This window comes from Kogia breviceps, chromosome 17 (genome assembly GCF_026419965.1).
Source record: "Kogia breviceps isolate mKogBre1 chromosome 17, mKogBre1 haplotype 1, whole genome shotgun sequence".
In the NCBI taxonomy this organism is placed as follows: Eukaryota; Metazoa; Chordata; class Mammalia; order Artiodactyla; family Physeteridae; genus Kogia; species Kogia breviceps.
Window position 1 is genome coordinate 41,537,783 of NC_081326.1, and position 14,770 is coordinate 41,552,552.

Sequence of the window (14,770 nt, forward strand, 5' to 3'; positions counted from 1 at the left end):
TCAACTTTTGTTATTAAAAAAAAAAGTCAGAGTACAGACGTGTATAAAATCAAAACCTGAAAGACATTACTTCTCAATTGCACTTCCTGGAGGTAATCACAGCTAAAAGCCTGGCTTCTCCTTCCTGCCTTTCTTCAAAGATGTCTTACCATCTTAACCGGTTTGCGGGACAGAAATTGAGACACAGATGTAGAGAACAAACGTATGGACACCAAGGGGGGAAAGTGGTGGGGGGGGGGATGAACTGGGCGATTGGGATTGACATGTATACACTGATGTGTATAAAATGGATGACTAATAAGAACCTTCTGTATAAAAATATAAATAAAATTAAATTTAAAAAAAAAGATGTCTTACCATCTTAAGATGCTATTTGCTTGTCATTACCATCCAGGATTTAGCGCAATGCCTGACACATAGTAATTGCTTAGTAAACAGTTGTGGAACAACTGAGTAGCATTAAGGTATCTCTTTACTCCCAAATTCAACCTTATCTGATTAGGGAGGCAGTGTGATAAAAATATAATCTACACTTCTCTAATGTTACTAAATCCTAGGACCTGTTTGAAACCTTTTACTTATATTTGCAACAATCCTTTGAGGTAGGTACTATCGTCATCCACATTTTATAGGTCTCTTGACCTCTCTGTTTCAGTGGCTTCATCTGTAAATTGAGGAAAACAATACCTACCTCCAAGGGTTGTTGTGAGGGTGAAATGCATTAATATATGGGAAGCCTCAATACTCTGTAATGACCTATATGGGAAAAGAATCTAAAAAAGAGTGGATATATGTATATGTATAACTGATTCACTTTGCTGTACACCTGAAACTAACACAACATTGTAAATCAACTGCAGTCCAATAAAAATTTTTTTAAAAATATATAGGAAGCACTTGGAACAGTGCTATACATGGTCAACTGAGAAACAGTTGAATCTGAATTTCTATATCCTTTATGAATTTTTGTCTTCTTATGAATGCTTGCATTTAATAATGCATCAAACATACGGTACATTTGAAAAATCATATTGAGGTCCATACCCAGAATGATGGTGGTACATAACATGGGGATTTAGCATGCTGTTATTGCTGCCCTCAAAGCTTTCCTCCTATATTCTCCTCTGTCAGTCACCTTCAGTGAGAAGGGGATGGTTGATATTTAAGTTGGCGAGAAGTGATCGCAGAATCAATCTTTGTATTGAAAGGTCAGATTTTCAGCTTACTTCTCATGCTTGAAGCATGATCTCCCCCCAGTACAAGGATTTCTCCCTGTCTTAGTTTGCTAGGGCTGCCATAACAAAATACCGCAGAGTGAGTGTCCATAGAAATCTATTTTCTCCCAGTTCTGGAGGCTAGAAGTCCAAAGTCAGGGTGTCGGCAGGGTTGACTTCTTCTGAGGTTTCTCTCCTTGGCTTGCTGCTTCTGCATGTGGTCTTTGTTCTGTGCCCATGCATACCTGGTGCCTCTGTGTGTGTCCAAATTTCCACTTCTCATAAGGATACCAATCAGATTGGATTAGGACCCACCCTAATGGCCCCATTTTAACCTAATCACCCTTTAAAGGTCCTGTCTCCAAACACAATCACCATCTGACCAACTGGGGATTAGGACTTCAACAAATGAACGTAAGGTGGGAAGACAGAATTTAGCCCAGAACACTTCCTTATTGTTATCAAAATCAATAGGAAGCTTTGAACTCCTACATGTAAGAATTCAGTCATGCCCTGGGTAAGAGGTTTTGTGAATCTGACTCTCTGAGTGTGTCTTATATATACTCAGCAAGTAAATTGGTTCTACCATTTCTCTAAATGACAAATTTGGTTTTTCTCACTCTGTCATCAACACACTTAAAAACCCAAACACTCCTCCGTAAAGTATCCTGTTTCTTCTAAGACCATCCTCTTTGCAGACTGATCCCTGCTGAGGAGACCTTGGACTCTGACCAGACTGTAAATCAGAGACTGTCAGTCTTAGGCTTTATTACCCTGCACCAAATAGGAGACAGATGAGCAATTGCTCTCATGTTAGGCTGAGACTGGCTTCCGACCCTGAGATCTTAGCACTTCGTGATCTGGAGGGCCAAAGGACTACAACCAAGGAATTAATCTCTCTGGTTGTAGAGAGTAGACTTTTCAGGCAAAATGACCAAGAAAGGATTTCATTGAAGTAGGAGAGGACTTGGAACAACAGTCCTCTGAGTTACACACATAAGTCACCTCCATACATCCGCCCCCTAAACTTGGCCTCTCTTTTTATAAGTACAATCTGGCAACCAAGGAAGTTATGCAAAGAACCCAAACATGTAGCAAGGGATGTCGGAGTTGAATGGACTGGAACTCTCTCACCCTTAGAAAGCTTTTAGGTTCACGTGCCCAGACGTGGGCTCTTCCATGTCTCACGATGGCCTCCTCTGCTGTCCGCAGAGGTCTGGCAGTGAGCCAGTGGGTGGCCCTCAAATCAAAGTGGTGTTTGACACCTTCAGGTTTTACAGGCCAGGGTCTTGGGACCCAGGAATGCTTGAATCCTGCCTTGCCAATCTCCCCTTTTCCCTTCAGTTCCCCAGAGAGCTATGCACACTAGAAACCAAACCAACACGAGAATCAAAGTCCAGGAGAAAACTTCTTATCCTGTGAGATTGGCTAATTGATGAAAAATGTCATTCAAAGAGCAGAATCATGGAAAATGCATCTCCAAACCTACCTTAAGCATTTACATTTTCTTTAAAACACATAAATGTACTTATAATAAAAATTGCTTTTGATTACTCTTCCAAAAATTACTAATTTTAAGTTCATTTTTAAAATATATGATTTAAAAAGATCTTTCTTGCATAAATCATACCCATAATGTGTTGTCTATGGTTTTCAATTTTGCTTTTTAAAAATTGGAGCAAGAATTTGGAGACTTCGGGCTTCCCTGGTGGCACAGTGGTTAAGAATCTGCCTGCCATTGCAGGGGACACGGGTTCAAGCCCTGGTCTGGGAAGATCCCACATGCCACGGAGCAACTGAGCCCGTGCGCCGCAACTACTGAGCCAGTGCTCTAGAGCCCACGAGCCACAACTACTGAAGCCTGCGCGCCCTAGAACCCGTGCTCTGCAACAAGAGAAGCCACCGCAATGAGAAGCCCGTGCACTGCAATGAAGAGTAGCCCCCGCTCGCCGCAACTAGAGAAAGCCTGCGCGCAGCAATGAAGACCCAACACAGCCAAAAATAAATATAATTAATTAATTAATTAAAGAAAGAAATTGAAGATTTCTGTAAAACAGTCTAAGGGCAGAATCTGTAAATTTTTATGAAATTTTCCCTAGTCCTTTACGTGTTTCATCTATGCTTGGTTCTAGAGAAATTTTGTTAGCAGATTGCCTTAATTCTTTCCAAAGCTTTCAACTTGCTTTTTTCTTTTTTTAAAATTCAATTCGTTTTAGTGCTTACTTATATTTAATCGGGTTTTATAGTATTTCAATTAATTACAATAATGTGTACAAATGGCATATAAAAGTTTGGAAACAAAACCAACTTTGATTCATTTTAACAGTCGTTTTTAAATTTTCACATGCATCAGAATCACCTGAAGAGCTTGTTAAAATAAAACACATATTCCTGGACCCCATACACAGAGTTTCTGATTCAGTAGGTTTGGGGTAGGGCCTGAGAGTTTGCACTCCTAAGAAGTTCTTAAGGGATGATTGTTGCAGTTGGGTCACCACCACACTTAGACGACTGATGCTTTATAAGCATACGGTCAGTCAATAGGAAAAGTATATAGGTGCTCTGGAGCACAAGTGTTCCTCCAGGGCTGCTTTATAAGCATGAAACCCAGGGACTTCCCTGGTGTCACAGTGGTTGGGAATCCACCTGCCAATGCAGGGGACACGGGTTCGATCCCTGGTCCGGGAAGATCCCACATGCCACCGAGCAACTAAGCCCATGCACCACAACTACTGAGCCTGTGCTCTAGAGCCCACGAGCCACACCTACTGAGCCCACCTGCCACAACTACTGAAGCCTGTGTGCCTAGAGCAACTTGCATGCTCCGCAACAAGAGAAGCCACCGCAATGAGAAGCCCATGCACCGTGACGAAGAGTAGCCCCCGCTCGCCACAACTAGAGAAAGGCTGCGTGCAGGAATGAAGACCCAACGCAGCCAAAAAGAAAGAAAGAAAGAAAGAAAGAAAGAATAAGCATGCAGCCCAGCCAACAAGAGAAGCGCACAGGTATTCGAAAGCACAGGGGTTCCAATAACCTTGAGCATTTAGCACGTTCTGGACATCAGGTCCCATATTTTCAGAGGGCATGAAAAGCAGTGATTCATCGGAAGTTGGTTGAGTGGAGGTCAATTAAAAGAGCCGCTTCTGTGCAACTTTAACACCTCATGCAATATTGGATACTGTACTCTAGAGCATTCCGGGAAAAAAGGTGAGATTGGAGTATGTGGCTTAGACTTTAGGCCTAAGCAGAGTTTCTAGTCTCTCCTCAGTCTAATATGGGGCCAGTGTCTCTCTGAGGCACAGAGATTATACCCCATGGTGTGTAAGAGGAAGTTTGAGAGAGAGGCAGAGTCTGAGTTTCAGCCTTTTAGGTACAGTGACCTGCCCACTCATCATCGTGGTGCTGTCAGGGGCATGGAACGTGGATGTCAGGTAGATTAGCAGCTCTTCTGTTTGGAAGGGATACTAACGAGTGGGTGGCCTGAGGTGGGCGCAGCTGACTGAGAGCAGACACCCATATCAGGGGTTGGGAGATTTTCAAGATGGCAGCTCAGGCGCAGCACCAGGAGGTTGCAGATGGGGAGTGTCTCCTGCTAATACAGGCTAGCGTGGGCTACAGCAAGGCCACTCCTGTGACATGTGGCCTGGGGCACGTGCCAGGGCTTGGTATCCTTTATCGGTGCCCTCAGTGTCCCCGGTTATTTGTTTAATGATACAGTGATTCTCTTTTTTTAAAAAAAATATGTATTTATTTATTTATTTGGCTGCTCCGGGTCTGAGTCGCAGCATGTGGGATCTTCGTTGCCACATGTGGGATCTTTTAGTTGCGTCATGTGGGTTCTTAGTTGCAGCATGTGGGATCTAGCTCCCCGGACAGGGATCGAACCCAGGCCACCTGCACTGGGAGCGTGGACTCTTAACCACTGGACCCCCAGGGAAGTCCTGATACGTTGGTTCTTGAAAGATGAGACATTAACTTTTAGAAGCATCTGGTGCTAGCTCAAAATTTATATTTTGACTCAAGTCCAGGAACTGGCTAATGTCCATGATATTCAGATCCTAAGACTGTATGAATGCACTGTTCCCACCAAAATTGCTTGCGTATTAAAATCACAAATATCAGGTGCTATTAGAACTCTTTAGGGAGTGAAGTTACAAAAAAACAATAACTTAACAGAAACTTAATGAAGCCTGGGAGCAAAAGAATAAACACAACACATGTTATTACCCTTTAAAAATCTTTAGCTTTTCCCCTTCCATCTTTTCATTACTGTGTTAAGTATGTAATATCTTCTCAATGCGTGGTTTTGCTTTTTAAAATTGTGCATGTGTATTGATTTGCAGATTCCATTTCCTTGTTATTATTTACAAAGTTTTGATATTCAGATATCCTAAATCATAATACAGAGGGAAACATTTTTTAAGGAAAAAAAATATCATCCTTAATCCTACTACCTTGCCTACACAGCAAGCATTTTTCTTTCTAATTTTCAGGTTTTGCCTTAGAGCCATATTTTACCTGGATATAATCACTGTAAATATACAACTTTCAGATCTACTTCTTTCACCAAATCGTAATTGTCTTCCTATTTACAGTTATGTTAGAATTATAATGTTAATAACTACCTACCACCCCAAATGGAACTCCTGAGCATCCCCTGCAAAACCTGCACCTTCCCCATCCCTGAGTCTGCCTTAATCCCTTCCTTTTTCCCTCACCTCACCTCTAATCTGACAGGAATCTTACTGACCCCACTTTCAACCTGGTGTATTATTGACAGTTCTCTAGGGCTGCCACAGCAAAGAACCACAAACCGGGTGACTGAAAACAACAGAAATGTATTGCCTCCTAGCTCTGGGGGCTGGAAGTCTGACATCAAGGTGCTGGCTGGACCATGCCCCCCTCTGAAACTTGTAGGGGAGAACCCTCCCTTGCTTCTGACGGTGGTTGTTGGTCCTCGGCACTCCTCAGCTTACAGCTGCATCACTCTCATCTGTCTTCACGTGGCATTCTTCTCTTCCTATAAGGACACCAGTCCTATCAGATTAGGCCCCAGACTAATGACCTCATCTTACCTTGATTGTATTTGCAAAGACCCTATTTCCAAATAAGGTCACATTCACAGGTATCTTTTTAGGGGGACACAGTTCAACCCAGAGGACCACCCCTCTCTCTCTCCGCCCCCCCTCCTTCCTGCACTGTTCTGGTTTACCCCCCCACCCCCACCCCTCCAATTCCTCACTGGGATTATTGTACTAGCCTCCTGGCTGGTTTTCTACTGTCTCATTTGCCTGCTATGGTCTATTCTTGATTCCTTTGTTCAGAACCCTCCAGAGACTCCCTAATCACTCAGAGTAAAAGCCAAAGTCCTACGGTCCCTCCTGATCTGCACTTGCTCTCATCTCTCACCCCTCTCTGCTCCAGCCACTCTGGCCTCTTTGCTGATCCTCCAGCTCACCAGGCATATTCCGACCTCTGGGCCTTTGCACCTGCTGTTGTTCGCTTTGCCAGGGATGCTCCCTCCCAGATATCCACAGGGCTCATACCTCATTCAAGACTCTGCCCAACTGCCACCTTCCTGACCACTGCTATTATATCATACCCTCACTCTCACCCACCCTTCCACAGTCTCTATTACTTTGTGCCATTTTATTTTTCTCCAGAACACTCTCCACCTTCTAAGAGACTGTGTTCTTTACTTGTTGATTTTCTTTTTTATCTACCACCGACATCCAAATGGAAGCTTCTCTAGGACTGGAGTTTTCGTCTGTTTTGTTATTTGTTCCATCCTTAGCACCTAAAATAGGGCCAGGCCCAGAGTAGGTGCTCAAGTGAATATTTGTAGGATTAATGAGAAATAGGCCAGCACATTTTCTCGTAAATTACTAAACCATTTATCCTTATTAAATGTTCATCATATTTTCCTAGTTTTCTGGTCACTGTAAATAATGCTGCTACAAATAGCTTGTTCTGAATAGTTAATTTCCTCCTTCTTTTCAGTTATTTCTTGGGGCCACATTTTCAGAGTGAATATTGTCAAATGTCCTTCCAGAAGAATTTTTATCAGTTCATAATGCCACCCACTATTAATAATCGGACTATGTTTCCATGCTGCCTTGCCACCATTGGATTTTTTATTTTATTTCTTTCTTTATTTCTTTATTTATATTTGGCTGTGTAGGGTCTCATTGCTGCACGCAGGCTTTCTCTAGTTGCGGCGAGCAGGGACTATTCTTCATTTCGGTGCGCGGGATTCTCATTGTGGTGGCTTCTCTTGTTGTGGAGCACAGGCTCTAGGCACGTGGGCTTCAGTAGTTGTGGCACACGGGCTCAGTAGTTGTGGCTCGCGGGCTCAGTAGTTGTGGCTTGCGGGCTCTAGAGTGCAGGCTCAATATTTGTGGCGCACAAGCTTAGTTGCTTTGCGGCATGTGGGATCTTCCCGGACCAGGGTTTGGACCCGTGTGCCCTGCATTGGCAGGCGGATTCTTTTTTTTTTTAACATCTTTATTGAAGTATAATTGCTTTACATTGTTGTGTTAGTTTCTGCTGTATAACAAAGTGAATCAACTGTACATATATATATATATATATATATCCCCATATCCCCTCCCTCTTGCGTCTCCCTCCCACCCTCCCTATCCCAGCCCTCTAGGTGGTCACACAACACCGAGCTGATCTCCCTGTGCTATGCGGCTGCTTCCCACTAGCTATCTATTTTACATTTGGTAGAGTATATATGTCCATGCCACTCTCTCACTTTGTCCCAGCTTCCCCTTCCCCGTGTCCTCAAGTCCATTCTCTACACCTGCGTCTTTATTTTCCTGTCCTGCCCCTAGGTTCTTCAGAACTTTTTTTTTTTTTTAGATTCCATATATATGTGTTAGCATATGGTATTTGTTTTTCTCTTTCTGACTTACTTCACTCTGTATGACAGACTCCAGGTCCATCCACCTCACTACAAATAACTCAATTTTGTTTTTTTTTAATGTCTGAGTAATATTCCATTGTATATATGTACCACATCTTCTTTATCCATTCATCTGTCTATGGACACTTAGGTTGCTTCCATGTCCTGGCTATTGTAAATAGTTCTGGCAGGCGGATTCTTAACCACTGCACCACCAGGGAAGTCCTGTAAGTTCTTTAGTATCTTCTGATATGAATTGTCTGACCCAGACTCCTGATTTTTTTTTTGTAAGGGAGGTTTTAGATTCATATTTATTTATCCATCCTCTTCTGGGGGCAAAAATATTAATCCTTACTTATATTTGTTATAAGTATGTTTCCATTCTACAATGCCCTTTACCTCTGTTTGTGTTTCTACTTAAACTCTGTGTTTTAATCTTTACAGCTGTGGACTACTGTGCCTCAGAAAACCATGGATGTGAACATGAGTGTGTAAATACCGACGGCTCCTACTTTTGCCGGTGCCCTAAAGGATTTGCTCTTAACCCAGATAAGAAAACATGCACAAGTAAGTTACACACACATTTTTTGATGCTACTGCAATAAGCACTGTGGCTGAGGAAGTCTTCCAAGCACAGAGTAGCACAGGATTATGTGCTGGGGTTAGGGGGCCTTTTACCTTCTGCCCTGTTCCTCCTTTATCGGGCCTTTGTTAACTTGTCCTAAGACCGTAGCCCACTCTATCTCCGTGTCACCCTTCACAGCATCTGACAACAGTATGTATCTTTGATCAGGGACCACATGTCGGAGTGTTCCTCCAGCATCTACGGAGCGTGCTGACAATCAGACCTCTGACTTCATGCTGGCTCAGCCTTCCTGTGCCGACCAGTGTTAACAGGGCTTCAGAAATACTTTCGCTGAAGCTTTGTGGCTTGTGGGCTGCAGCTCTGACTCCACACAAGTAAAGGAAAATCTCTGAGCCAAAAGGAGTTGACTGTGGTTGCCCCTGGGTGGGGGAGGAGTTGGTAGAGGGCATTTTGCAGAGAACGGTTCAGTTTTCGTTTGAGCTATTTAGTTCCATGTGATTTTAACTATACGCATCCACAGCAGACTTAATCTGAGCTCCCCAAATCTGACCATAACAATTTATAAACTGACGGTGGTCGTTCGTTTTGTAAAAGGGTTCCAAAAACGTTCTTTTAAATGTAAGGACATGTCAGAGCACTTAAGGGATCGTGTATGGATAATTATCATCCTATAGAAAGGTTCACTTGAGAAAGTTTGTTTTTAAAGTATTGGGGCCCAGCATTTTTAAAAAGTGACATTTAATAGCAATTTAGAATACAGTCACCTCTGAAACATCCGTCAATGAGAAAACAGGATTTCAATTCATAAAAAGTTCCTGTACCCACAACCTTTCTAACTACATCTATTATGTCAAGCAGGATATGCCTGCATAGTTTTTAAAAAGCATCCCCCCCAAAACTCCTGAAAAAGCACCAGAGCTAGAGGCAGGGGTGGAGGATAAAACTGTAAGGGGCACAGGAATTCAAAACATACATTCCTGGACCCCAAACCACACGCCAATAGCAATGAATAAGGCCAGGTCCTTCCTGGAGGAGATATCTCGGCTGAGTCTTGAAGGCAGAGCCACCCTTCACCAGGTAAAGAAGAGTGAGATGTAGGTGGCCAGGAGGAGGAAAGATGTGCAAAAATATCAGCCAGGCAGACCCATCTCCACAACTGGCCTACAGTTGCTTATTGAACGAATAAGAGAAAGAGTGAATGGACTGTTCTGTTCCTAGTCTCCCTGCCTTTCTGAATATTCTGAGCTATGAGCCAGCGGCTTGGGCTGGGGTGGCGTTTCGGGGAGTTGTGGCTGCTGGGCTGATGAGTCAGTTCTGTCCGTCAAAGGGGAGGCCACATGCCGCCGAGGGCAGCTCAGATCCCAGTTCATCTGCATTTTTGCTGGCAGATCTTGGGCAAGTTATGTCTCAGTCGCCTCAACTGTAATAGGGGAGACAATACCGCCTACTCCATAGCGTTGTCTTGAAGACTAAATGAGAGAATTCATCTACACCATTTAGCACGTGGCCTGGTGCCGAGCAAATTCTTGAAGGGATGACGCTGGCTTCAGAAAGACTTTAAATTGGGATCTGCTGAGCATATACCACATGCCTGGGGTAACTTTAATAGTGCCTAAAAAATTCAAAATTCAAGGGGCTTCCCTGGTGGCGCAGTGGTTGAGAGTCCGCCTGCCGATGCAGGGGACACGGGTTCGTGCCCCGGTCCGGGAAGATCCCGCATGCCGCGGAGCGGCTGGGCCCGTGAGCCATGGCCGCTGAGCCTGCGCGTCCGGAGCCTGTGCTCCGCAATGGGAGAGGCCACAACAGTGAGAGGCCCGCGTACCGCAAAAAAAAAAAAAAAAAAAAAAAAAAAAAAAAAAAAAAAAAAAAAAAAAAAAAAATTCAAAATTCAACACTTCCGCTGGAGGCTGCTTGGCAACACAAGCCACACAGAGCAGCTCAGTCACCTGCAAGGTGTTATATGACCAAAGGCTCCCAGGGTGACACAGACAAGACTCATGGTAGGAGTTAAGGGAAGGAGGGGGCCAGCTGGACGAGACGAGGTGGGGATGCGGCTGCCGCCCTGGGACGAGGCCTGGAGGGACACATGTATCCTCTCCAGTCTCCTTCCTGCCTCTGTAGCACTCCTTCCCTGGCTGGGGTTGCCTGACCTTACCCCCAGCCCCTGTTCCCAGAGCCTCACCATCAACATGTCACCAATCCAGAATCTCGCAGGATGTGGAGAATGACAAGCCCCAGGACAGTCCAAACAAGGAGACCCTAGAAGTAGATAGTGCTGTGCAGGGGACCTGGGAGAGGAGTTCAGGCTGAAAGTCAGGGGAGGGACTGGTCCGGCTGTGAGGTTTCACCAGCTAGGCAAGGAGCCTGGCGGTTCAGCTGTCTCCGGGCCCTGTTGGAGTCAAGATCCAGAAGTGGGCCCCCTCAATGTGTGGGCAGAGAGGAGTGTTGGGCCATCAGCCTCCGGGAGATGAGTCCCCTAGAAGGCTCCCCTTCCTGCTATGCTTGGGGGCAGGGCAGGGAGCCAGACCTGGGGAGGGGACTGGCAAGACAATAGAAACCCCCACCCCCCCGGAGGACTTGGAAGGCTGTGAGATTAGGGAATAAGGCAGTTCAGTTGTAAGAACCAAGACACTTGGGAATGCTCCAGATCTCTGACAAAAACAGGAACACAAACTGAGAAATAGGGACCAGTCAAGAGGACAGAAACACAGGATGGAGGTGAAAGCTCAGCATCAAGGCAGGGATCCTGTTTTTAATTAATGAGGTATCACATCAGCTTCCAGCCAAGTCAGAGCCTGGCTGCTGCTGTGATGTTGAGTGATTTAAAACAATTTTTTCCCATTCCTAATCAACTTGCAGAAAATAAAAGAAACTCAGTTCCTTAAATTTGAGTCTCTATTTTTTTAAAATAGAAATTGATTTATTTATTTACTTATGGCTTCCTTGGGTCTTGGCTGCTGCGTGCGGGCTTTCTTTAGTTGCCGTGAGCGGGGGCTACTCTTTGTTGCGGTGCATGGGCTTCTCATTGTGGTGGCTTTGCTTGTTGCAGAGCACGGGCTTTAGGCACGCGGGCTCAGTAGTTGTGGCTCACGGGCTCTAGAGCGCAGGCTCAGTAGTTGTGGCGCATGGGCTTAGTTGCTCCGTGGCATGTGGGATCTTCCCGGACCAGGGCTCGAACCCGTGTCCCCTGCATTAGCAGGCAGATTCTCAACCATTGCGCCAATGGGGAAGCCCCTATCCTTATTTTTCAAATAGGAGTGCTTTCACAAAGTACCAAATGAATATTTATACTTGCATTAAAAATGAAACACAAACATAGGAAATAATTTTTTACTGCATCAGCAATAGACGAACTAGAATGTATCAGTCTTTGGGTTTCCTGGCCAGCTTGTTGTTAACCTGCTGAGCCCAATATCTTCTTATAGCCTGCAATATGCCACTTGCTTTCGTAAGACTTGTGTGCATGAATCCAAGAGTCTCAGTTGGTAAAAATAGAGTTGCCATATGATCCAGCAATCCCACTCCTGGGCATATATCCAAACAAAACTAGAATTTAAAAAGTTACCCCTATGGGGCTTCCCTGGTGGCGCAGTGGTTGAGAGTCCGCCTGCCGATGCAGGGGACTCGGGTTTGTGCCCCGGTCCGGGAGGATCCCACATGCCGCGGAGCGGCTGGGCCCATGAGCCACGGCCACTGAGCCTGCGCGTCTGGAGCCTGTGCTCCGCAACGGGAGAGGCCACAACAGTGAGAGGCCCGCGTACGGCAAAAAAAAAAAAAAAGTTACCCCTATGTTCATAGCAGCACTATTCACAATAGGCAAGACACGGAAACAACCTAAATGTCCATTGACAGATGAATGGATAAAGAAGATGTGGTACATTTATACAATGGAGTATTACTTAGCCATAAAATAGAATGAAATAATGCCATTTGCAGTTACATGGAAGGACCTAGAGATTATCATACTAAGCGAAGTAAGTCAGAAAGAGAAAGACAAATACCATACGGTATCACTTATATGTGGAATCTAAAATATGACACAAATGAACTTACCTACGAAATGGAAACAGACTCACAGACATAGAGAACAGACTTGTGGTTGCCAAGGGGGAGGGAGGGTTGGGGAAGGGTGGATTGGGAGTTTGGGATTAGCAGATGCCGACTATTATATGTAGAATGCATAGAAAACAAGGTCCTACTGTATAGCACAGGGAACTATATTCAATATCCTGTGATAAATGATAATGGAAAAGAAAATAAATGTGTTTTCTTTAAAAAAAAAAAAGACTCTCAGTTGAAAGAGACCTTCAAGTTCAATCTAATTCTAGTCCAACCACCCATCCTACAATATCCTCACTGTGTCATCATCCAGCCTCTACTTGAATACCCCTACTGACAGGACACTCACTACACCCCCTGCAGTGCATTTCACTTTGTACAGCTCTGACTCTTAGTGATTCCTTACACTGAGCTGATCACTACTTCCTTGCACTTTGAGACCAACAGGACAAATTAAGCTTCTCACATTTTCCTGTTCACTAAGAATGAGTCATATCAGAATAATTTTATTTCATTTAGTAGGCTAGCCAGGCATGGAAAATGTGGGAGCAACTATCTAGACTCTAACAGACATTCCATCATTTCGCTAAAGAGATCCCCATGCCCCATAGACCAGATGGAGAAATGTGTGCTGGATGAAAGAATCATTGGTTGAGTTCATAACTGGCCGAATGTCTGAGCTGAGATCCTCCTGGAGGGAAGTGTTTAAACAGCCTGGCCAGAAGCATCAGGAGGGTTCACGAGCTGTCTTCTGTTCTTAGTGACTCTTTATTGGGTCTTAGTGGGCAGTGTTTACACATCTAAACTTTCACAAAACACTCCATTAAGAGTAATACCAGTAACCATTTATTTATTCAACAAATACCTGTCGATCGCCTACTATGTGCCAGATACTTTTGCAGATACTGGGAATTCAGTGGTAAATAAAACAGACCAAGAACCTCTTGTACTTATGGAGCGTACATTCTATTGGAGCAGAGTAACAGAGGATTACAAGTCTCAACAAGAAAGTGACATTTGGTCAAAAACTTGAAGCAGGTGAGGGAAGAAGGAAACTTTTGAAGCAGAGGAAACAGCACTGGTGCAAAGGCCCTGAGGCAGAAACTGTGATGCCTGGCAGTGTTGAGGGACAGCAAGAAAGTTCATATGACTAGATTAGAGTGAGAGATGGTGAGGCAGGTGTTATGGTCCATAGTGCATACAGCTTGCCCTCTCCACAGTCATACATTCGCTTCCTATCTCCCCAAATTCCAGCGATCCCTGGGAGCTCATGGTCACTCCCCTATGCTGAGCTCCCAAACAGGCTTTGTTTGCCTATATCTTGTGTGTCAGGTATAGACATCAGAAGCTATACATATTGTTCCTAGCAATGTTCCCTGATTATTTTCTTCTCCAAATTACTGGGCATGGGTTTCCCTGGTGGCGCAGTGGTTGAGAATCTGCCTGCTAATGTAGGGGACAAGGGGTTCGAGCCCTGGTCTGGGAAGATCCCACATGCCGCGGAGCAACTAGGCCCGTGAGCCACAACTACTGAGCCTGCGCATCTGGAGCCTGTGCTCCGCAACAAGAGAGGCTGCGATAGTGAGAGGCCCGCACACCGCGATGAAGAGTGGCCCCCGCTTGCCACAACTAGAGAAAGCCCTCGCACAGAAATGAAGACCGAACACAGCCAAAAATTAATTAATTAATTTAAAAAAAAATTTTTTTTTTAAATTACTGGGCACCTCCCACACCGTTCTTATTTCTATTTTATTTCTGCCATTTTCCATGGCAACTAGTCTCACAATTATGTATGTGTATATTTATTTTTAACAACTTTTCTAATTCCAAAAGTAATATAGACTCATTGTATAAAACTGGGTAGCATAGAAATGAAATTGTATAAAATGAAATGATCTGTAATCTTATCACCCAGCAATAACCATTGTTAATACTGATTTGCTACATTTCTCTTGGTCTTCCTTTTTAATGCTTGTGTGTATATATATATATATATATATATAT

At 44.2% G+C, this 14,770-nt stretch overlaps 1 protein-coding gene across 8 annotated transcripts in view; it reads left to right on the forward strand.

Moving 5' to 3' along the window:
* MATN2 (matrilin 2) overlaps positions 1 to 14,770 on the forward strand; it is a 153,878-nt gene that overhangs the window by 85,892 nt on the left and 53,216 nt on the right. For all 8 annotated transcript variants that reach the window (XM_059042461.2, XM_059042463.2, XM_067017944.1 and 5 more), the window contains exon 6: positions 8,566 to 8,688. In XM_059042461.2, the coding sequence (XP_058898444.1) occupies positions 8,566 to 8,688 (123 nt within the window). The remainder of the gene's footprint in view (positions 1 to 8,565; positions 8,689 to 14,770) is intronic.